Source organism: Schistocerca cancellata, chromosome 3, assembly GCF_023864275.1.
Source record: "Schistocerca cancellata isolate TAMUIC-IGC-003103 chromosome 3, iqSchCanc2.1, whole genome shotgun sequence".
NCBI lineage: Eukaryota > Metazoa > Arthropoda > Insecta > Orthoptera > Acrididae > Schistocerca > Schistocerca cancellata.
Window position 1 is genome coordinate 700,965,443 of NC_064628.1, and position 25,993 is coordinate 700,991,435.

Consider the following 25,993-nt stretch of genomic DNA (forward strand, 5'->3'; position numbering starts at 1 on the left):
GCACAGTCTGTCAGACTATTCCATTCACTGTAGTGACTGGATTTGTCCCTCAGCAACACAGCAGCTATCTTTTAATTCAGTTGCTCATGATTGAGGATTATAATTATAATAATCATTAATAATAATAATAATTTATCAGTGAATAATACATACAGTTTAGGTGTTTATATGAAAACTAATCTGCTTGTCTGTTCATTGATCAAGTATCGTTCAAATATATGTTTTTTGCAGGATATTTTTAAAAACTTAGAAAATGAGGATGATGAAGATTTTGAGTTAGATAAATTGGTTGAAGATTTCAAGAGAAAAGGAGGTAAAATAATTGGAGAAGAAAGTGCATCAGAAAATCACAGCAAAGAAGTGAATAAACTCAAAACAGTTAAAAATGCCAGTCAAGTCAATAATAATACTGAAGATAACAGTCACATGAATACTCTGTCTGCTGCAAGTGATGATACTGATACCGATACAGATGATGACAGCGATTATGATGTTGAAAATCACCTCCCTCCTTCATCAGTAGCTAGTTCAAAACATACTCATGGAAAAGATGACTTCGAAATAGTTCCCAAGGAACAGCGTAAGTAATGATTAATGTGGAATTCATTATCCTTTGAATTTTTTGTGCATCCTATATTATTATGTGCAATTTTGTGTAAACTACATTGTCCCCTAATTCATTTTAGAAAACAAAATTCGCAAACGTAAATTGGATGAAGAAGGCTTAGCATTAGGAACAATGCTCGTTACATCCAAGAAGATGAGACGAGAATTGATTGATGCTGGTTGGAATAGGTATGCATTTAATGACGAAAACCTGCCAGACTGGTTCGTGGAAGATGAGAAAAAGCATATGAGGCGAGAACTGCCTGTTCCTAAGGTATTTTTCACATTCCTTTCTTTATTTTTATTGTTTAAAATCAGAAATATGTTTGTATTGTTTGATTGACATTTGTTAAATTGTCTGTATAGTTGAAGTCATGTTATTGTACCCATTCTTTTTGAAAAACACTATTCAGTGATGAAAATGTCTGAACATAATGCAGAGATCTCATTTGTGGTAGAAATATCTCTAAAATGATGTTCAGTTAAAAAAAAAGAGAAAGATGACCCGCTGGGTCAGCCATGTGTGTTCAAGTGGTGTTTCTGGGGTGGGGAGGTGCACTGGCCCCAGATCAGATCAAATCCATCTGGTGCATTAATGATGAGGGTTGGTGTGCCAGCCAGCCTGGAGTGGTTTTTAGGTGGTTTTCCACCTCGTAGTAGGTGAATACTAGATTGCTATCAGAAACACAGTTCAGTTATATGATTCGCAAACATTTAGAAAACTTTTGCTTGCTTCTACACAATAACATTACATGCAAAGAGTTAGAATACACACATTCCATTCTGAGGTAGGACCAGGAAAAAGAGAAAAAATGTCTGCTTCCAAGTCAGCTTTGGAAAAATCTGGTAACTGCAACTTTTGAAACACTAGATTCCTTCATCTGATGAAAGAGAGGAAAAATTGTGTGTGTGTGTGTGTGTGTGTGTGTGAGAGAGAGAGAGAGAGAGAGAGAGAGAGAGAGAGAGAGAGAGAGTGAGTGAGTGAGTGAGAGAGTGAGTCCCTGTGAATACATGGTAGGCCTCATCATTGCCTTTTTTCTGCCACAGACCCATAAATAGTACTCGTCACAAATACAAATGAATTTACCTTTCAACATGCAATAGTTACATGGCCTGCAATGCTACTATTTTCCTTCAGGATTATAGTCTTCTCAGGTTGAACCACACAGTGATGCACTCCATAACTCCCAATTGTCATAACACCACCCAGAACAGCTTACATAATGCACCCAATCCCTGTTCAGTCACTCACTCTCCCAAACTCATTCTCATTTTTATTTTACATACGGTTCATTTCATACTTATTTTAGAAGACAGAGTAAGGAAAGGCAAACCTATGTTTCTGACATTTTTAGACTTAAAGAAAGCTTTTGACAATGTTGACTGGAATACTCTCTTTCAAATTCTGAAGGTGGCAGGGGTCAAATACAAGGAGCCAAAGGCTATTTACAATTTGTATAGAAACCAGATGGCAGTTATAAGAGTCAAGGGGGCATGAAAGGGAAGCAATGGTTGAGAACGTGTTGTAGCCTACCTGCAATGTTATTCAGTCTGTTTATTGAGTAAGCAGTAAGGGAAACAAAAGAAAAAAATTGGAGTAGGAATTAAATAATATCCATGGAGAAGAAATAAAAACTCTGAGGTTTGCCAACGATATTGTAATTCTGTCCAAAATGAGGATAATGGAATGTAATCGAATTAAATCGGGTGATGCTGCGGGAATTAGATTTGGAAATGAGACACTTAAAGTAGTAAATGAGTTTTGCTATTTGGGGAGCAAAATAACTGATGATGGTCGAAGTAGAGAGGATATAAAATGTAAACTGGCAATGGCAAGGAAAGCGTGTCTGAAGAAGAGAAATATTTTTAACATCAAGCATAGATTTAAGTGTCAGGAAATCTTTTCTGAAAGTATTTGTACGGAGTGTAGCCATATATGGAAGTGAAACTGGATGATAAATAGTTTAGACAAGAAGAGAATAGAAGCTTTCAAAATGTTGTGCTACAGAAGAATGCTGAAAATTAGATGGGTAGATCAAGTAACTAATGAGGAGGTACTGAATAGAATTGGGGAGAAGAGGAATTTGTTGCACAACTTGATTAGAAGGAGGGATCGGTTGGTAGGACACGTTCTGAGGCATCAAGGGATCATCAATTTAATATCGGAGGGAAGCGCGTAGTGTAAAAATTGTAGAGGGAGACCAAGGCATGAATACACTAAACAGATTCAGAAGGATGTAGGTTGCAGTAGTTACTTGGAGATGCAGAAGCTTGCACAGGATAGAGTAGCATGGAGAGCTGCATCAAATCAGTCTCTGGACTGAAGACCACAACAACAGCATGGGTCATATCATTGTTTGTCCTTTTGACTGTGCTCAGAGCAATGCAAGGGGCATTTGAGTTTGAAAACAAAAGAAGTTTCAGTGCCAACTAAAGACACTAAACAGATTGGAATAATCTATGCATTTACTCGTTTGTCTTATTCACATTGAAAGAGGATGACGGAGTGCAGAATACTCTCTTCTGACATTGTTTCACTGTAGGTCATACTGCTCTTACTCCTTTTGACCATCACATGTTTATTAAAAAGATTGATATAAATGTGATTATTAATCCTTTCCATCACAGATTTTAATAATTTGTGAAAAAATATTTTTTTTACATATTTCCATACATAATGATTGGAATAACTTACATTTGTAAGAATATTTCAGTTTAGTTTTAGTTTGAGGAGGGAAATTTGGGATGACTCTATATGGTAGCATCGGGCAGGATTTGTTTCCTTCACTGAGGGGGTTGGGATTTTCAGTGCATGGTGACAGAATCTGAATAAAAATTTTAATTGTACAAGTAGTTGCAGTTTATTAAAAGAAAAAGGGAAAATAATATATAAAAGAATTCAACTTACATCTTAAGGCAGTTTAACAGGGTTGTTATAGACTGGATGTTACTTTATATGAAAATTTAAGAAACAGTTCCTGTCTTCGGCAGAACAGAGAGGTTTCTAACATTTAATGCATTTTGTTCAAGAATACGCTTTAATGCACAGTTTACATCTCTGTATGTTTTCGAGATGCTCTGCAATGTCCAGTATTGTCATGTATTACGCCATCAACTGGACTGGTAACAAATGGGGCTGGTTGCTTCACACAGTTGACAAGGGACTGTCATATGATGGCCATCCTCATCTTCTTAGCAGTGTGTCTTCTGCTTTTAGTAGTCCATGAGCTATGTCAGACCGAAAAATCAATAGAGATATGTGTTTCATAATTCCTCTTTGTCTGCAGTGTTGATAGTATAGGAACCATGCATACAAAACACACGTCATAGAACAGTTATATTCTCTAACATTGTCTGGTATTGGAAGGTCAATATATTTTCGTTCTTCCACTGCCCAATGTTTCACAAGTTCCACTTGATTTATTGCTTTGTATGATCATGCGAGGATGACAGACTTGTTACCATACCACTTCAGTGCTATGATTTTCCTTTCTGTTTCAGTTCTGTAGTCATATGATCCTTGTCACTGCTTTTTCAGCTTACTGTCCACTCTTAGATTGCACCCTTGAAGTCTTTTGGATCTAACAGTCCATCAACCAAGATACCAATGTCTTTCAGGGCAGAAATAATATTGTAAGGGGTGAAAACTACAAAATTTTTATATTCAGGTAGTTATTCCACAAACCTTATCACTGTATTACCACTCATTCCAAGACTGTCATTGTGTACAGTTCCTTTCCATTTGGTATATTTCAAAATCGTACACAGTGCCTCTGGATCCAGCACAGACAAAAACTTTTATATTTCATTTATGCGGTTTGTGTGTTACATAGGGTTTCAGGGATGCGCGAACTTCAAAAAGAATGTTTAATTATATTTGTCAGGTTCAACAAGGGAAAAGTTTTGTTTGATACTGTTAACAAATGGTCTCACCTTGAACAACTTGTCATAATCAGGGGCTCCTCTTTCTCCCACTTTGGTATTGTCATTCACATGTAGATAATGTCTTAGCTTATCAAACCTATTCCTAGGCATTTGAGTCAGCTACTGGGGAAATCTTGTATCCTCTGCCCAGTACTTCTGTGACTAGGCATTCTCACATCTGCCAGGATTTATATCCCAAAATACTTTTCTATTTAATGAACATTTGTATTCCGACAGACGTGGGCAATTCTAGCAGGACAGTGCGACACCCCCTGCGTCCAGAATTGCTACAGAGTGGCTCCAGGAACACTCTTCTGAGTTTAAACACTTCTGCTAGCTACCAAACTCCCCAGACATGAACATTATTGAGCATATCTGGGATGCCTTGCAACCTGCTGTTTGAGAGATCTCCACCCCATCGTACTCTTACAGATTTATGGACAACCCTGCAGAATTCATGGTATCAATTCCCCCAGCACTTCTTCAGACATTAGTCGAATCCATGTCACATCATGTTGCGGCACGTCTGCATGCTCACGGGGACCCTACATGATATTAGGCAGGTGCACCAGTTTCTGTGGCAACGCTACGGCAGCACTTAAAGTCCTACGAAAATCATATCTTTGTGTGTAGATAGATAGATAGAGCATAGTAAGAATTACTGTGCATATTACAAGTTTTTTATATCTGAAATTCATTGTTATTGAAAACATTTTAATGCTGGTTTGTATCATTTTTAGTATGTGCTGTGGACCAAAATGTCGTTCAGAAGTACACTGTTTTCTGTTTGCGTCAAGCCAAATGTCGAGCTGGGTGCTATTTCTCCAGTTAAAATACAAAGTGTTGTTGTTGTTGTGGTCTTCAGTCCAGAGACTGGTTTGATGCAGCTCTCCATGCTACCCTATCCTGTGCAAGCTTCTTCACCTCCTAGTATCTACTGCAACCTACATCCTTCTGAATCTGTTTAGTGTATTCATCTCTTGGTCTCTCTCTACGATTTTTACCCTCCACACTGCCCTCCAATACTAAATTGGTGATACCCTCCAGAATGAGATTTTCACTCTGCAGCGGAGTGTGCGCTGATATGAACTTCCCGGCAGATTAAAACTGTGTGCCGGACTGAGACTCAAACTCAGGACCTTTGCCTTTCGTGGCCAAGTGCTCCACCAGCTGAGCTACCCAAGCACGTCTCACGCCCCGTCCTCCAGCTTTACTTCTACCAGTACCTCGTCTCCTACCTTTGCCCGCGAAAAGCAAAGGTCCCGAGTTTGAGTCTCGGTGCGGCACACAGTTTTAATTTGGTAATCCCTTCATGCCTCAGAATATGTCCTACCAACCGATGCCTTCTTCTAGTCAAGGTGTGCCATAAATTTCTCTTCCCCCTAATTATATTCAATACCTCCTCATTAGTTATGTGATCTACCCATCTACTCTTCAGCATTCTTCTGTACCACCATATTTCGAAAGCTTCTATTCTCATCTTGTCCAAACTATTTATCGTCCCCGTTTCACTTCCATACATGGCTACACACCATACAAATATTTTCAGAAAAGACTTCCTGACACTTAAATCTATACTCGATGTTAACACATTTCTCTTCTTCAGAAACGCTTTCCTTGCCATTGCCAGTCTACATTTTATATCCTCTCTCCTTGACCATCATGAGTTATTTTGCTCCCCAAATAGCAAAACACCTTTACTACTTTAAGTGCCCATTTCCTAATCTATTTCCCTCTGCATCACCGATTCAATTCGACTACATTCCATTATCCTCGTTTTGCTTTTGTTGATGTTCATCTTATATCCTCCTTTCAGGACACTGTCCATTCCATTCAGCTGCTCTTCCAGGTCCTTTGCTGTCTCTGACAGAATTACAATGTCATCGGCGAACCTCAAAGTTTTTATTTCTTCTCCACGGATTTTAATTCCTACTCCAAATTTTTCTTTTGTTTCCTTTACTGCTTGCTCAGTATATGGATTAAATAACATCGGGGATCGGCTACAACCCTGTCTCACTCCCTCCCCAACCACTGCTTCCCTTTCACGCCCCTCGACTCATATAACTGCCATCTGGTTTCCGTACACATTGTAAATAGCCTTTCGCTCTCTGTATTTTACCCCTGCCACCTTCAGAATTTGAAAGAGAGTATTCCAGTCAACATTGTCAAAAGCTTTCTGTAAGTCTACAAATGCTAGAAATGTAGGTTTGCCTTTCCTTAATCTATTCTGTAAGATAAGTCATAGGGAGTATTGCCTCACGTGTTCCAACATTTCTACGGAATCCCAACTGATCTTCCCCGAGGTCAGCTTATACCAGTTGTTCCATTCGTCTGTAAAGAATTCATGTTAGTATTTTGAAGCCATGGCTAATTAAACTGATAGTTCGGTTATTTCCACATCTGTCAACACCTGCTTTCTTTGGGAATGGAATTATTATATTCTTCTTGAAGTCTGAGGGCATTTCGCCTGTCTCATATATCTTGCTCGCCAGATGGTAGAGTTTTGTCAGGGCTGGCTCTCCCAAGGCTATCAGTAGTTCTAATGGAATGTTGTCTACTCCCAGGGCCTTGTTTCGACTTAGGTCTTTCAGTGCTCTGTCAAACTCTTCACACAGTATCATATCTCCCACTTCATCTTCTTCTACCTCTTCCATTTCCATAATATTGTCCTCAAGAATATCGCCCTTGTATAGGCCCTCTATATACTCCTTCCACCTTTGTGCTTTCCCTTCTTTGCTTAGAACTGGGTTTCCATCTGAGCTCTTGATATTCATGCAAGTGGTTCTTTTTTCTCCAAAGGTCTCTTTAATTTTCCTGTAGGCAGTATCTATCGTACCCCTAGTGATACATGCTTCTACATCCTTACATTTGTCCTCTAGTCAACCCTGCTTAGCCATTTTGCACTTCCTGTCGATCTCATTTTTAAGACGTTTGTATTTCTTTTGGCCTGCTTCATTTACTGCATTTTTGTATTTTCTCCTTTCATCAATTAAATTCAATATTTCGTCTGTTACCCAAGGATTTCTACTAGCCCTCGTCTTTTTACCTACTTGATCCTCTGCTGCTTTCACTATTTCATCTCTCAAAGCTACCCATTCTTCTTCTACTGTATTTCTTTCCCCCATTCTTGTCAATCATTCCCCAATGCTCTCCCTGATACTCTCTACAACCTCTGGTTCTTTCAGTTTATCCAGGTCCCATCTCCTTAAATTCCAACCTTTGTGCAGTTTCTTCAGTATTAATCTACAGTTCATAACCAATAGATTGTGGTCCGAGTCCACATCTGCCCCTGGAAATGTCGTACAATTTAAAACCTGGTTCCTAAATCTCTGTCTTACCATTATATACCCCCCCCCCCTCCCAATGAACCATGGACCTTGCCATTGGTGGGGAGGCTTGCGTGCCTCAGCGATACAGATAGCCATACCGTAGGTGCAACCACAACGGAGGGGAATCTGTTGATAGGCCAGACAAACTCATGGTTCCTGAAAAGGGGCAGCAGTCTTTTCAGTAGTTGCAGGGGCAACAGTCTGGATGATTGACTGATCTGGCCTTGTAACACTAACCAAAACGGCCTTGCTGTGCTGGTACTGCGTGCGGTTGAAATCTAGGGGAAACTACAGCCATAATTTTTCCCGAGGGCATGCAGCTTTACTGTATGGTTAATGATGATGGTGTCCTTTTGGTTAAAATATTCCGGAGGTAAAATAGTCCCCTATTCGGATCTCCAGGCGGGGACTACTCAAGAGGACGTCGTTATCAGGAGAGAGAAAACTGGCGTTCTACGGATCGGAGCGTGGAATGTCAGATCCCTTAATCGGGCAGGTAGGTTAGAAAATTTAAAATGGGAAATGGATAGGTTAAAGTTAGATACAGTGGGAATTAGTGAAGTTCGGTGGCAGGAGGAACAAGACTTTTGGTCAGGCGAATACAGGGTTATAATACAGAGTCAAATAGGGGTGTTGCAGGAGTAGGTTTAATAATGAATAAAAAAAATGGGAATGTGGGTAAGCTACTACAAACAGCATAGTGAACGCATTATTGTGGCCAAGATAGACACGAAGCCCACGCCTACTACAGTAGTACAAGTTTATATGCCAACTAGCACTGCAGATGACGAAGAAATTGAAGAAATGTATGATGAAATAAAAGAAATTATTCAGATAGTGAAGGGAGACAAAAATTTAATAGTCATGGGTGACTGGAATTCGGTAATAGGAAAAGGGAGAGAAGGAAACGTAGTAGGTGAATATGGATTGGGGCTAAGAAATGAAAGAGGAAGCTGCCTGGTAGAATTTTGCACAGAGCACAACTTAATCATAGCTACCACTTGGTTCAAGAATCATAAAAGAAGGTTGTATACATGGAAGAAGCCTGGGGATACTGACAGATTTCAGATAGATTATATAATGTGGTAAGACATATAAGGGGTAAGATAGATATTGCCTACAGGAAAATTAAAGAGACCTTTGGAGAAAAGAGAACCACTTGTATGAATATCAAGAGCTCAGATGGAAACCCAGTTCTAAGCAAAGAAGGGAAAGCAGAAAGGTGGAAGGAGTATATAGAGGGTCTATACAAGGGCGATGTACTTGAGAACAATATTATGGAAATGGAAGAGGATGTAGATGAAGATGAAATGGGAGATATGATACTGCGTGAAGAGTTTGACAGAGCACTGAAAGACCTGAGTCGAAACAAGGCCCCGGGAGTAGACAACATTCCATTAGAACTACTGACGGCATCGGGAGAGCCAGTCCTGACAAAACTCTACCATCTGGTGAGCAAGATGTATGAGACACGCGAAATACCCTCAGACTTCAAAAAGTATATAATAATTCCAATCCCAAAGAAAGCAGGTGTTGACAGATTGTAACCTCCCCCTCACTTATCGACCTTAATGACAGTGAAAAATTAAACCGCGTGTACCTAATGGAAATTTGGGAAAAGCAATCGTCACCGAAGTTAATTTGTCGGTAAAGAGGGAGGAAAGGGTTACATCTAAATGAAAGGAAAAATGCAAATGAAACTGGTGGAAATTAATTTTGAAAAGAGGTAAAGTTAATAAAGAAAGTAAATGTGTGGCCATTACGTTAACAATTAACTAGCGGTAATTAGATATTTGAGATTTGGGGAAAATTACGGTCGCCAGTCCTAAGGACAATTACTATAGTAACTGAAAAAGAAAGGTTATTACACATATAATTAGCACTAGAAGCATGGCAAATGAAGGTTGACATGTGTAGTGTGAAAACTGAAAGTTTCCCAGAAGTAATAAATTTCGCTACACTCTGACTTAATTTAGCAAAAGAATTAATAAAATCGAAAGTTAATTTAGTGACTGAAGTTAATAGTGAGCTTTCTTTCTGAAGCACATCGAAATTCAGTAAAATACGGTTAGTCTTGGACTACCTGAACAATCATTTCAAAGGCTACTTGAATCTAAGCAATTTAGAAATAAGAGATTTAACTTTGAACTTGAATTAAATGATTCTGAACAATTAACAATAGTAAAATTTAGTACGTACCAAGCTGAGCTGCAGTCACAGGTAAGCTAAAATACGGTAACAAAACTCGCACTCTTAATTTGTGCTTGTGTAATCTAAATATTGTAGCCAGCTATGAATACCTTAACTGAACTTTGAAATTAAAGCAGTGAAATCGAATGATGCTGGCGTTTGAATTTCAACGACACTCAGGTTCATTCCGGAAAAGGAAGGGACCCTGCTTGGTAATGCAATTGGGACAATGAGCAACAAACGTTCATGCTAAGTTGCTGTAATTTTGTGATGCAACAATTTTAAAAGTTTCAAAAGCTGAGGTCTGCCATACAGTTCTAAAACTTTACGTGCTTCCAGTCTTCCTTGTTGGTTGATTGAAGGTTTGAAGCCGTCGATCGAGGAGGTGGCGACAGTCACTCATTGTCGGCCGTCGCTGTTGCAGAAGCTGAATGTTGGCGCGCCTTCTTCTCGACACGGTCACCAGACGAAACGGGCTTTCGGTGTGCGCCAGCTAATGCTTCCCGTCCACGACACCGTGTCAGAAACTATCATCGCAAGTCGAGTGAAATTACATGCTGCCAAACCCCAAAAGCGCGGCAACTCGCAGGTGCTTCACACAACACACCTGCTCCACTGCACCACCCCACCCAGACTCCCCCTCTGCCCGCGCTCCGCGCGACAAGAGTTAACACTACCAAAGATCCTAAACACTTTGGTTCTCCACACGACCTATTGATGTATTCGTTCGATAGCATAGTTTTCCCTAGGCCAGACCCAGCGTATAAATACAAATAATATTCACAAAACAAACCAATTATACATCGACATAAATGCATATATATACAAATAGTAAAACAATTACAATATACAAAGACACAGAAATGTTATATCTTCAGGTAACAAAATAAGGAAAAAAATTTGCAGTGCAATAGATGGAAATAGGAGGATATGCATTTCCGGCGTTACAAGATGTGAAAATTACCGAACTATCAGTTTAGAAAGCAGGTGTTGACAGATGTGAAAATTACCGAACTATCAGTTTAATAAGTCACGGCAGCAAAATACTAACGCGAATTCTTTACAGACGAATGGAAAAACTAGTAGAAGCCGACCTTGGGGAAGATCAGTTTGGATTCCTTAGAAATATTGGAACATGTTAGGCAATACTGACCTTACGGCTTATCTTAGAAGCTAGATTAAGGAAAGGCAAACCTACGTTTCTAGCATTTGTAGGCTTAGAGAAAGCTTTTGACAATGTTGACTGAAATACTCTCCTTCAAATTCTGAAGGTGGCAGGGACAAAATATAGGGAGCGAAAGGCTATTTACAATTTGTATAGAAACCAAATGGCAGTTATAAGAGTTGAGAGGCATGAAAGGGAAGCAGTGGTTGGGAAGGGAGTGAGACAGAGTTGTAGCCTCTCCCCAATGTTATTCAGTCTGTATATTGAGCAAGCAGTGAAGGAAACAAAAGAAAAATTCGGAGTACGTATTAAAGTCCATGGAGAAGAAATAAAAACTTTGAGGTTCACCGATGACATTGTAATTCTGTCAGAGACAGCAAAGGACTTTGAAGAGCAGTTGAACGGAATGGATAGTGTTTTGAAGGGAGGATATAAGATGAACATCATCAAAAGCAAATCGAGGATAAAAGAATGTAGTCGAATTAAGTCAGGTGATGTTGAGGGTATTAGATTAGGAAATGAGACACTTAAAGTAGTAAAGAAGTTTTGCTATTTGGGGAGCAAAATAACTGATGATGGTCAAAGTAGAGAGGATATAAAATGTAGACTGGCAATGGGAAGGAAAGCGTTTCTGAAGAAGAGAAATTTGTTAACATCGAGTATAGGTTTAAGTGTCAGGAAGTCGTTTCTGAAAGTATTTGTATGGAGTGTAGCCATTTATGGAAGTGAAACATGGACAAGAAGAGAATAGAAGCTTTCGAAATGTGGCGCTACAGAAGAATGCTGGAAATTAGATGGGTAGATCACATAACTAATGAGGAGGTGTTGAATAGGATTGGGGAGAAGAGAAGTTTGTGGCACAACTTGACTAGAAAAAGGGATCGGTTGGTAGGACATGTTCTGAGGCATCAAGGGATCACCAATTTAGCATTGGAGGGCAGCATGGAGGGTAAAAATGGTAGAGGGAGACCAAGAGATGAATACACCAAGCAGATTCAGAAGGATGTAGGTTGCAGTAGGTACTGGGAGATGAAGAAGCTTGTGCAGGATAGAGTATCATGGAGAGCTGCATCAAACCAGTCTCAGGACTGAAGACCACAACAACAACAACCATTATATAATCTATCTGACACCTTCTAGTATCTCCAGGCTTCTTCCATGTATTCTTGAACCAAGTGTGAGCTAAGATTAAGTTATGCTCTGTGCAAAATTCTACCAGGCAGCTTCCTCTTTCATTCCTTAACCCCATTCCATATTCACCTACTACATTTCCTTCTCTTCCTTTTCCTACTATCGAATTCCAGTCACCAATGACTATCAAGTTTTCGTCTCGCTTCACTATCTGAATAATTTCTGTTAACTCATCATACATTTCATCAATCTCTTCATCATCGGTGGAGGTAGTTGGCATATAACTTTGTACTACTGTGGTAGGCATGGGCTTCGTACCTATCTTGGCCACAATAATGCGTTCACTATGCTGTTTGTAGTAGCTTACCCGCATTCCTACTTTTTTATTCATTATTAAACCTACTCCTGCATTACCCCTATTTGATTTTGTATTTATAACCCTGTATTCACCAGACCATAAGTCTTGTTCATCCTGCCACCGAACTTCACTAATTCCCACTATATCTAACTATTTTATTTTGTATTTATAACCCTGTATTCACCAGACCATAAGTCTTGTTCATCCTACCACCGAACTTCACTAATTCCCACTATATCTAACTTTAACCTATCCATTTCCCTTTTTAAATTTTCTAACCTACCTACCCGATTAAGGGATCTGACATTCCACACTCCGTCCCGTAGAACGCCAGTTTTCTTTCTCCTGATAACAACGTCCTCCTGAGTAGTCCCCGCCCGGAGATCTGAATGGGGAACTATTTTACCTCCGGAATATTTTGGCCAAGAGGGCGTCATCGTCATTTAACCATACAGTAAAGCTGCATGCCCTTGGGAAAAATTACGGCTGTAGTTTCCCCTTGCTTTCAGCCGTTCGCAGTACCAGCACAGCAAGGCCGTTTTGGTTAGTGTTACAAGGCCAGATCAGTCAATCATCCAGACTGTTGCCCCTGCAACTACTGAAAATGCTGCTGCCCCTCTTCAGGAACCACACATTTGTGTGGCATCTCAACAGATACCCCTCCGTTGTGGTTGCACCTACGGTATGGCTATCTGTATCACTGAGGCACGCAAGCCTCCCCACCAACGGCAGGGTCCATGGTTCATGGGGGGGGGGGGATACAAAGTAAGGCAGCTGATTAGTTGAAATATTGACTTTGCCATTGAAGAAGAGTTTGGTTCAGATTCAACTGTTTCCCTAAATCATATTAAGCAAATACCGAGGCCTTGGGTGCCAGTCTGGTTAAGTTGAACTAATACCCCATCTTTAATCAGTTCAGTGGTAATACAACATGGCACTTCCAACATTCCTTTCACTACTCAGTTCAGATAATACCATCAGATGTTATAATGTGATGAAATAATACTTGAAGTACACATCATTTACAAACAAAAGACAGTTCTTCTTTTATATTATAGGTGCACTTCGGATTAGGACATAAAATTTGGGCATGGAACCACATTAAAAATGTTAGAAGGATCACACACATGTGTGAAAAAGCAATACTTTGACTAAAGTAGTGCATTTCTACCTTGTATGATTTTTAATAAATTTTTGCATACTGTGAGAATCCATACAATGCATCTCTGTTTCAAAATGCCTGTAAATATTATATAGGCTCATGCTATATTTTTCTCCCATTTTTCAGGAGCTTGTAGATGAATACAAGAAGAGAATGGAGAACCTCAATGTCCGGCCAATAAAGAAAGTAATTGAAGCCAAAGCACGAAAGAAGAAGCGAGCATTGCGGAAGCTTGAAAAAGCAAAGAAGAAGGTGGAGGCACTCATGGACAATGTTGATGTTTCTGATCGTGAAAAAGCCAAGCAGATCAGGCAGTAAGTACTCTTTCTTTTTTAAATGAATTAAGTTACTTATATCCTCACCTCCTTCCATTCCACTCACCAAACGCAGCAACAGTTTTGCCAGTTGCATACACATATAAAACTATTGTAAATGGTGCTCTTGGTGAATGTTTTTAACGTGTAACACTTCAGCTCATTAAAGTAACTCCATAATAGAGAAAGTTAAATTTCCTGACATATTAAAACTCAGTGCCTAAAACGTTAGTTAATTAATCTGCCCCTGCTATAACTGCTCTACTTCATGCTAAATCTTTGCTACTGTGTACTGCTGAAGCATTACCTGTTGCTAAATCCGCTGATACCTTCTCTTTAATTTGCAGTTACACTTAGAAAAATTGCCTCACCAATAACCTGTGTTTTTTAATTATGTAGACTAGATTCATTCGTTCATTTACTCACACACGAAAGATACATTGTCTAAACTTGCAGTAAAATTTAACCATATGGCTACTTAGTAAGCAAATGTCCACATAAACTGGAACTTAAAACTGTTGGTCCATTATTAATGTTACATGAAAGATTCTTACAATAATTGAATTTGTTTATTACTCTGACTTACTAGGATCTGGTCAGTATAGCAACATTAAGCAACAAAATCATTTAATATTTCTGTTTGTACATCACTACTTTTCCACACTTTCCAGAACTCTGATGAGCAATATTTATGTATTGTTTACAACTCTAGCTTAAGAAATTCTCCTCACCAATAAGTATGAATTTAATAATACTAGTTAAGGAAAGTATTGCCTCTGATAAGGCTTCCTCTTCACGCTGAATCAGACAAAACTTTTGGCTAAGCAAAGTTAGAATAGTTTCCGCTGTGAACTCTCTCTTTAAGTAAGTAACTGAATTTCTGATAATTTAAATACATCAACAAAAATAAACAATTTCTGAAAATATAGTATAATTTTATAGATAAAATATCTACTCACAAGGGTTGCCAGAAAAAACACAGACAAAAGTTAAGGAAATGTGAAAGCTTTGGGAGCCACTGGCTCCTTCTGGCAGAAGTAGATCTTTCCTACACATATTGTCTGGTAAGTCTTCCCCGTCTCTGTGTTCTGGCCGACTTTTCCATAACTCACCCCATTTCCCAAACCTCAGCAGTCCTTTTCGTTCACCCCTCTTCCTACCCCGTTAATCCTTCTGCCAGAAATAGGAGCCACTGGCTTCCAAAGCTTGCACATTTCCTTAACTTTTATAAGTGTTTTCTCCTGCTGCCACATGATAAAAAGATTTTTATACATCCAGTTATATGATAATCTAAATAGTAAGAGATGATAAATGGCAGCAATGTTTTTGTCAGTACAGCAACTGATTTTTTGAGGAATTTGTTGTTTAGCTGTTGTTACCTGCAGTGTTTCTTCTTACCTTGTTGGGGTTGCAAGTGGCTGTGGCAGACAGATGCATGATCTCTGCCCTTCTCCTATTGTAGTAACTGAAAGGTGTTGTTACTACAAACAGTGGACCCTCGACAACCTCTTTACAACAAATTATGTTGAAAAATATTATATCCAAAAATCTTGCTCTTTGAATGTAGTCCAGCCACAGATTTGATGTGTAATAAAATTTTAAATGACTCCAGGGAATTGCTGGATGGGATTTGCTGTGCAGTTTTAAAGAAGACACTATTTTAAGGTAGCAAATAGCATACAACTGATCAGATATATCTGTTTGAGGACGTGCACACTCATTAGCGATGTCACCTCATTTTAAGCTTCATACTACACCTTCACAACTTGTATGTCTATGTAATAGTGTTATCATTTTAATGGCGCAGTTGATATCGTGTTCACAGTCAGTATCACTAATGTTTGATGTTAACACTTTTGATGTTCACACTTCTCCCACTTGTTCGTCTTTGGTACATGCTTCATGAAGTTCATGTAGATGCTATCCACCATTAAAATTCATGTGCATATCTTCTATTCTTATCTTTTGCCTGTGAATCTTCAGCAGGAAAACACCTTTTCATTCTCAATCCTCTTCTCTGGCTTCATTAAATATGTCCACTGTCCTTGTGTACAATAAATAACCAAAGGCTCCGTATAGTGTTCATCAAACAGCTCTACAGCACCATCCTTATGTGCTGAAATAACAATTTAAAACACGTGACAGTTCTCTCAAAATTGACTTCATGTTGAACAACATACTTTTCATTTAATGCTCCTTTCACCAACACAGTCGAAATTACTGTTCCTCCATGTTTTCACTTTACTGACTTCCATAAACTTTGAATACTAACATACTTCCATTTCTGACTCACAGGTCAACTGTCAGTTCTCAACTGTACAACACAGATTGCATTTAATCTTAACTAGGTGTAGCAAGCAATAAATTAACTTGCAATGAGTTATTGCATTTTGCATATCGTAATAGAACATTTTCACACACACACACACACACACACACACACACACACACACACACATTGACTTATTTCTGTTCCTAGGAACAATAAATAAGAAAAAAAATAAATTGGAAACAAGAAACATATAAGTTAACCAGTAAGCATCATCTCTCAGAATGGAAAGTCACCGGTTAACAAAATTTCCATCTCATCCCGGACAGAGACTCGAACATGGATCCCTTGCCTTTCACATTCTTTTGCTCTACTGACCGAACTGTGCAGTCGTGACACGTTACCTGAAAGTGCAAGTGTGGAGAGTGTGTATGGAAAATGTCTGTGCGAGCATACAGTGGCTTGCTTAACAACATTAAATTTATTGACGATGACCAGGATCAAGAAATGACAGTGCAGATGGATAAGCTGACAGAACATGCAAGCAAAAGTTAAAGCTGAGTAAGTCAATACAGTACAAATTACATTAGGATGGACACGAAGTTGAAAGGTGTGGAACTGAAGTATTTACCCCATTGAAAAAGCAGCAAAGTGGACACAGTGGGTGTGGCATTGGCGATGTGTTATTAACCAGCAAGTTCTGCAACATTACAAACAATGCAACGAAAGCCCTCTTCACAAGTAATTCACAGCTAATGTCACACATGACTGGATGACTGGGCATCATGGCTTGCTAAGAAACTCTGACGAGGGGACGGCGTGGGCTCAGAAATGGTGATTGGAAAATAGACTCACCGTTAAATCATTCACCCTGATGGGCCATGTTTCAGGAGGTATAATTCTTAGAAAATGGATAAGATGAATATACTGAACATCTGTTAAAATGGTATCAATTTTTGAAACATTACTATATGTTAGTGTGAAGTTCTAGGCTAGTACACTGAGGGGCATGAATTCAACGCCAGTTCACAGTTAATTTTGTTTTTCTTCATCCTTGCCCTACTTTTTACTTTCGTTAAGCAACTGATGTAACTGCCTTCACTAATTAAAGTAGGCTACAAAACACACTCAACAAGAATGCTCCATGTAGGAATTATCCGAATAGGACAGAAATTGCTAGATGTGACCTACATGTACAGACAAACAAATGATTACAATTTCAGAAAAAATTAGATGATTTATTGAAGAGAAAGAGCTTCACAAATCGAGCACAGTAACACATTGATCCACCTCTGATCCTTATGCAAGCAGTTATTTGGCTTGTCATTGATTGAGAACGTTCTTAGTTGTCGTCCTGAGGGATGTCATGCGAAATTCTGTCCAGTAGATCATCAAAATCCAGAGATAGTTGGACAGCCCTGCCCATAACACTCCAAATATTCTTGAATGGGGAGAGAGCTGGCGATCTTGCTGGGCAAGGTAAGGTACAGCAACCAGTAGACAAACTCTGTGTGCCGGCATGCACTATGTTGCTGAAATGCAATCCCAGGTTGGCTTGCCACGAAGAGCAACAAAATTGGGTGTAGAATATCATCAGTGTACAACTGTGTTGTAAGGGTACTGTGGATGACAACCAAAGGAGTTCTGCTGTGCTAAAGAAATGGCACACCAGACCATCAATCCTGGTTGTCCGGCTGTATGGCAGGTGACAGTCAGGTTGGTGTCTCGCCGCTATCTGGAGCATCTCAATACACGTCTTCAGCCTGCAGTTTCACCAACTGAAGTAGAATTGCCTTCAGTGCCAGTGATGAGTCACGCTTCAAATTCAGCCCCAGTGACCAGCAGTGGCATGTTTGAAGATTCCCTGGACAGCAGTAGGATACCAAACTGACTGTCGCCTACCATGCAGCCCAATAACCTGGAGTGATGGTCTGTGGTCCCATTTCTTTCCATAGCTGAGCCCCTTTGGTTGTCATTTGTGGCACCCTTACAGCATAACAGTACATTGGCAATATTCTGCACACCATTTGTTGCCTTCCATGGCAAGCCATCCTGGCCTTATATTTCAGCAAGATAATGCCTGCCCACATACGGCAAGATTTTTTGCTGCTTGCCAAATCCTACCTTGACTAGTAAGATTGCCAGATCTCTCCCCAGTTGAGAACTTTTGGACCATTATGGTAAGGGCCCTACAACCATTTTCAGTCTTGATGAACTAACACACCAATTGGACATAATTTGGCATGATATTCCTCAGGAGGACATCCAACAACTCTATCAATCAATGCCAAGTTGAATAACTGCATGCATTGGACCCAGAGGTGAACCAGTGCATTATTGACTTGCTGAATTTGTGAAGCTGTTTCTCTTGAATAAATCATCCAGTTTTTCTGAAATTGTAATAATTTGTTTGTCTGTGCATGTACTTCACATCTCATGTCTACCTATGTCTGTCCCATTCGGATAATTCCCTCGTGATACATAGTTTTTTTTTCACACACACACAGAGAGAGAGAGAGGAGGGGGGGGGGGATATTTAATATGCAAAATGTGCATATGAACAGTAATAGTTCTTGCATCATGACCAAGTCAACTTGCCACAACAGCATTTAGTTGCAATAAATTTAAGGGGAATGTTATGTCATTACCATTCTGCAATATAGGCTTTTCATGTTAATTTTGCAGCCATAAGCCCAGTGTCTGGTCTAAATTCATTCAGGTCTTTTCAGTTAATTTCAGTCTCATACACCAATGCCTTTCAACACAGACCTCACCTGTATCAAATCGTAGATCCCAAACACACCAGTCTAACACTATACATGCTCAGCTATTTCACCATTATGAAAACCAATGCCACTGTAATTGTTGGTACATAAATTCATTTTGTCACCTTTCCAGTGATGATAGCTTGTGAACGAAGATGCATCAAGGTGAGTGGCTTTAGCATGAGATAGCTTGCACTTTAAACAAACTCACCATTCAGTTCATTCTATTATTCCCGTCACTAATCTTGACTTCTTTCTTGTGAGAAAAATTATTCTATCTATGATGAGTGAGATGACACAGTTTCAAAAAAGACAAATACATCTCATTTTTACTAAAAATGATGTGTAAGAATTAAAGTTGGCAGTTTTTTATTTAGATGATACATGGATTCATACATATTACACTATGCATAAATACTCACAGAGTCATAGTGTCTGAGCAGTATTCTCAAACAAAAGTGCTGGTCTACATTTGATTGCTGTACTATGCAGGGTATTGGCATAAAGATGTGTTCATATTACAATACTTCACTTGTAAGAATACTGGAATGTATACTTTTACTCCCTTTCCTCCCTGTTTCTAGAGTGTCAGGAGTTCACTTTGCTCGGTAATACAGGGTTTGTATATGGGACGAATGGTGTGGAAAGGGAAAAATGTTGGGTAAGTGTAAGGGAGTGGGAAAGGGACTAGTAGAGTGTCAGGCCACAAGAACTGCTGGAGTGGGCAATGTGCTGGAGCTAGGTGGTGCCCATTTGTCCATTGTGATTTGGGTTTTTAGTCGTTCCTTTTAATCACACAAAGCAATTGCTGGAAGGATTCACTTTGGAAGGACACAAGCTAATTTCCTTTCCCATCCTCAGCCGATTTGAGTTGCACTCCATCTCTAATGACTAGGGACCTGAAAGATTAAATTTGCGTTTGCGATAAATGCGAATATAGGTGCAAATTATGTCTAAAAAAATGAGACTGCAAAATTAGCTGATAAGTGTATTTTTCATGACAAATTTTATAGAGATGCATTGTTTTACTGGAGATAGAAATAGCTTTCTTTTATACATATAATAAAAAATGAAACCAATTTTTGATTACTGATGTTGCACACCATCAGGTAAAGCCCAGTTTGGAAAGATAATACGCATAAGAACATGTCGCCAAAATAAAAAGTGCTCAAACACAACGCACAAATCATGTATCATTGTGCTTGATGCTCTGATGCCATGCCAGTTGTGGGCAGTTGAATGGTCTGTACAGGTTGATTCATGAAGATATGTTATTCTACAAGTAAAACTAAAGAAAAAAGTTCATGTAAACATAGTTACGAGTTATGGCTAATAAAAGATTTTGCCTGAAATTTCGCAACTGCACTAATATGAAGCTATCACAAAACTGTACAACTTTAGAGTAAAGCACGATTTCCATTTATTTTGTTGTTATTGGTTTGATGAATCTAATAAAACATGTCCCAGATGTGTATCTGCAGTGGTTTTTCAACATCCAGAGAAGCATAGATTATTATACAAGTAAATTTGTTTACTTCCCATTAAGAATGTAGAAACGTTTATGTCATTGTTGGCAACCATTATTGAGTTGTTTCAGTGGTTTCCTAACCTTGAAATGAGTTAGTTTTCTTTATTGTTCAGTGAAAGAACATAACAACAGTGTATTTAAATTAAACCACATAGTAACTGTTGTTGTTTTGTAGGTTATTAACGAAACAGGGATGCCTTTCAAATTCACGACAGAGGAATACGCCGATATGGTGTTTATTTATGGCAGATGTGATGGTAGTGCTATGGCTGCAGTTAACGAATATCGCGAACATCATCCAACTCAGAGGATTCTGATTGCACGAACCATTAGTGGAGTATTTCGAATGTTATGGGAGATAGGTTCTCTACCAAGCATTAATAATCAGTACGAGTGCTCGATATGTGAAGACAATGATGAGGATATTATGGATGCTGTTCAATGTAACCCGGGTACCAGTACACAACTTATCTCTCAACTATTAGGCATTTCACCATCTAAGGTAGAGTGTACACTGAAATACAATAATATCTATCCTTACCATAAACAATAGTGCCTCATTTACATCTGGGAGATCCTGCGCTTTGCTTGGAGTTGTGCAACTGCTTAAATACTAATTGGCAGTTATACAAATACATTTTATTTACTGATAAGGCACAGTTTACTCGAGATAGAATAAACAGTTTACATAACGAGCACATATGGTCTGAAGCAAACTCGCAAGCAACAGTAAAACGCAATTTCCAGCAGCAGTTTTAACATAAATGTGTGGTGTGGTATAATTAACACACACTTTATTCGACCTTCATTTTCTCAGGGTGTCTAACTGGCAAGCTGTACTTACAATTCCTTCAAGAAGAAATGCCCTGCTTGCTCGAGGATGTTCCACTTGCTACGCAATTTCAAATGTATTTTCAAAATGACGGTGTGCCTCCACATTTCACCAATGCCGTTACTGCACATTTAAATGAACATTTTCCCCAGAAATGGATTGGTCATGGTGCTACATGTCTGTGGCCACCCAGATCGCCCAATTTAACACCAATGGATTTTTGTGTACGGGCATGGACGAAAGACAGTTTTATGAGGACAAAGTCAATACACATGAGGCATTACTTGCTCGCTTTATGAATGCAATAGACAAAATTAAAAATAACCTTTTGAAGCTGAAACAAGCAACGAAATCTGTTCATACACGTGCAGCTAAATGCATTGGACTCAGTGGAGACATTTTTGAACATTTATTGTGAATGTATTGTGAAATTGTATGTACACTGTACAATTTCCTTAACACTGAGCTTTCTTTTTTTCTGGATTAACATGGATTCACACGGATTCACACGTGATATGGTATTAATAAAAGCACATTATCTGACACATTCATACAGTTTCAGTTAACATTATTACCATCATTTTTCCAAAATTAAATTCTCTACAACTTCTGCTGAAAGCTTTGTGCAGTTGTCTGGAATTTATAAAACAAATTGGGCCAAGTAGTTAATAAATTAAAAATATAATGAAATTACTTCTTTGCTTCTCTGGAAGTTCTGGAAAACTACTGCATATATGTGTCTGGGAAATGTTTAATTAGATTCACCAAATCAATAACAACAAGAAAATGGAAACCTTGTACAGTTTTACGATGGCTTCATATCAGCAAAGTTGCTAAATTACAGGCAAAATCTTTTACTAGCCATAACTCCATAACTAAACATTTGCGGACCTAAGTTTATATGAAAATTTTCCTTTAGTTTTACTTGTAGAATAACATATTAAAATATTTCCTTATCTTTCGTGAATCACCCTGTATAAGATGTATGCCGTGAAATGTCACATAGAAACAGCTGTGGAACCTAGCATCTTGCATCAAAGAAATGCATTTGTCTGTTTGCTAGCTAAACTTCATAATGCAGACACTTCAATGTGGCTGTTTGAGGTAGTGGTTCTTTTTGAAATGTCGGTCTCAGACAGCCATTACTGAATGTTTTGTGTTGTACATTGCTCCTTGGTTTCTTTTCTTATTTTGGTCCATCTCAGACTTTGATTATGACTGTCATAACACCTCAAGATCCAGGCATTCACAGTGGGTGGAATTATTGGTAGCTGCGAGCTCCTATGTTAAACGGTTATTGGGCCCCTTACGGACATGGCTGCCAAGGAGGGGAAGAAATCCATTGTGGACTCCTTGTGCATATTGGGTGGAGTCTGTCCAGATGTAAAATGAGTCCTCCTGTATGCCATGAAGAGCACAGAGTGCAGCCAACTGCAGGTGGGGCTCATGTTGGTACCAATGATATGTGTCTCATTGGATTGGAAGAGATTCTATCTGGTTTCAAGTGGCTGTCTGAAGTGGTGTAGGCTGCCAGTTTTGCTTTCGAGATGAAAGCAGAGCTCACCATTTACAGCATAGTTGTCTGCACCAGTTGTGGACCTTTGGTACAGGGCCAAGTGGAGGGTCTGAATCAGAGGTTCACATGGTTCTGCAACCATGTAGCTGCAGATTCCTCAACTTGTGACATAGGGTGTTGGGGTTTCGGGTTCCACTAAGTAGGTTAGGAGTCCATTACACGCAGGAGCCAGCACGCGGGTAGTAGGGACTACGTGGTGTGGAAAGGGTGGTATTTTAGGTTAGAGCGCCTCAGGGAGAACACAGAAAGGGCTTCATCTCAAAGGGTGCAGGCTGACATAGGAAGAATGTAGATCTAGGAATCCTCGGTATAATAGTTGTAAATTATTGTATCTGTGTTGGCAAAGTAGCAGAGCTCCAAGCACTAATAGAAAGCTCTGATGCATATATCATTATAGGCACTGACAGCTGGCTAAAGCTGGAGATAAGTTCAGCCAAAATGTTTGTGAAGGACCTAAAGGTGTTCAGAAAGGATAGTCTAAATGGAGTTGGTGGTGGTGTGTTTGTTTGCATTAGAGGTAGTTAATCTTATAGTGAAATTGAAGTAGATAGTTCCTGTGAGTTACTATGGGGAGAGGTCATTCTTAGGAGGAGGAGATTAGCGTTTAACGTGCTGTCTACAACGAGGTCATTAGAGATGAAGCACAAGCTTGCATTAGGGATGGGTGAGGAAATCAACCGTGCCCTTTTGCCATTTCAAAGGGACCATCCCAAAGGAACCACGCCTGAAGTGATTTATGGAAATCACAAAAATCTAAATCAGGATGGCCGTACGCAGGTTTGAATCATCATCCTCCTAAATGCGAGTGTTGCCATAATGTATCAAAGCTCAGTCCCAATGACAACAGTATCACTGAAATTTTGTACAAACAGAAATAAATAAAAGAAGATGGCCTAAATAAATAAATTAATGAAATAATTACCCTGATTGTAGCATCATGTATGTTAATCATGATAAAAGAGTTAAATCGTAGCTTAATTCAGTAGAGGTCTTGGTTTTAATATTTCTTACATCATAATATTTCTTACATCAGTTTTGAGGTTTATATAAATGTGGTTGAAATAATTTTATGTATATGTGAACATCTGTCAATGTGGTCTCAATTGGAATGAGTTTTGAATAAAGTAAAACCCCCTTTTTACACTTTCCAGTGGACTGGCCCAGAAAAGTGTAAAATATAGGAAAACATAGGAAACACAGCAAGCAAAAACAAATAAATTACAAAAACCAAAATAATTATTAGTTTTTGTTTCTTTCTTGCAGCAGTTAGCTCTACTTGTCTCTCCACAGTATACAAAGCATCAAATCCATTAACATCACATGATCAACTGCCAGTGTACTGCCTCAAAATGCTAGTAGCTCCCATAGCTTCTCTACTGCTTGGAACAACTGGATCTTGGTCGTTGTCATCATCATCGTCATCATCATCATCTTCCTCTTCACCAATCATCTTTCTCTTCCCTTCCTCAAAGTGTTTGGTAATGATGCTGTCTGCTTTGGCACCTCACAAGTGATGACTGAAGCATCAACACTGACATTCTCTTGAAACGTGGGTGATATGCCTATCACAGAAAAATCTGTAGGCTCAGACAAATTTTCTTCCAGTGGTTCCTGTGAACTTAAATCCTGCTTTCATGAAACAGGTAGAAATAGTTAAAGGAGTCAAATCCATCTACACTTTGTCTGCATAATGCATAGCATCCAAAAGTGACGCAGTCACAGATTTTGGGTTCCTGCCATTATCATGTATAAATACAGCCTTCTGGACAAGCATTTTTCTATATTTCCATTTAGAACAGATGATTCCCAGATCTTAACATCTGAAGCTCCCTCATGCAATTAGGAGGCAGGAACACTAACTTAATATTTCTGAGCTGCAGGATGTGCTGGACATCTGTCAAGTAGTAACATAATTTTTTTATTTCTTGCTCCCATTTTAGTATCCAGTGCATGCATGGTGGATGTGAAGTTGGAACTGACCATCCATGCAGTGCTTTTGCACATGATAGGCACTAAAATCTACAGCTTGTTGCCAACAAGATCTCTTGGTTCAGGGACATCTACATGAGAAAGAGGGCGGAATCGTCATTGTGTTATGGAGGATCTTGATGAGGAATGTTTATGTCTGACATCAGATTGTACCAACCTTAGACTGCACACCTAGAACTGATTAGCATATATCACGATTTGTGAAAGCCCATTATAGAAATGGCCAGCTTCAAAGGCAATATTTATTTGTATAAATGACTGTGAAATTGAATTAAAGCTGTTGTAATACAATGCAATGAGCAGATGGAATGTTGCTGCTGGAGTCACTATTGTCAGATCATGATTATTATTAAGACAAAGTCTCTGTATACTTCCCCACCCTTGCAAAGACTGTGAACCTATAATACAGGTGGCTGTGATCCCAACACACCATCAATGAAAATCTTGCTTACAGCACTAACGGTACATTACATGATCAGTAACGTTGCATACTGTCTGCATTATCTGCTTTGTTCCAAGGCTGACCTTGAGCAGGAATAAGAGCCTTTTTTGCAGAAATCTCTATGAAAATCAGTGTTAAAGTTTGTGATAATGTCAAAGAAAATTTAAAATGTGGGAAATTTTGTAACATAGAATTGTTAATAATGGGAAAGCAATGTATTGAGAGAATAGGACTTATATAGGGACCAACAAAAAAGAACGTAATTATCAGGAAAATGTAAAATGCAGGAACATAAAAACAGTGTTTTACTGTACTAGCTATTGTCACCAACATTTGAGAGTTTTGTGTATAGACAATGAAAGGATGAAATAATAATTGAAGTACATTACCACTGCAGCACATTTTTTACCATT

General features: G+C 38.9%; 1 protein-coding gene across 1 annotated transcript in view; it reads left to right on the top strand.

Moving 5' to 3' along the window:
• The window catches only part of LOC126175692 (pre-rRNA 2'-O-ribose RNA methyltransferase FTSJ3), a 110,564-nt gene that overhangs the window by 83,730 nt on the left and 841 nt on the right, over positions 1-25,993 (top strand). The window contains exons 10-12 of the mRNA XM_049922629.1: positions 232-580; positions 687-880; positions 13,992-14,179. Of these exons, the coding sequence (XP_049778586.1) occupies positions 232-580; positions 687-880; positions 13,992-14,179 (731 nt within the window). The remainder of the gene's footprint in view (positions 1-231; positions 581-686; positions 881-13,991; positions 14,180-25,993) is intronic.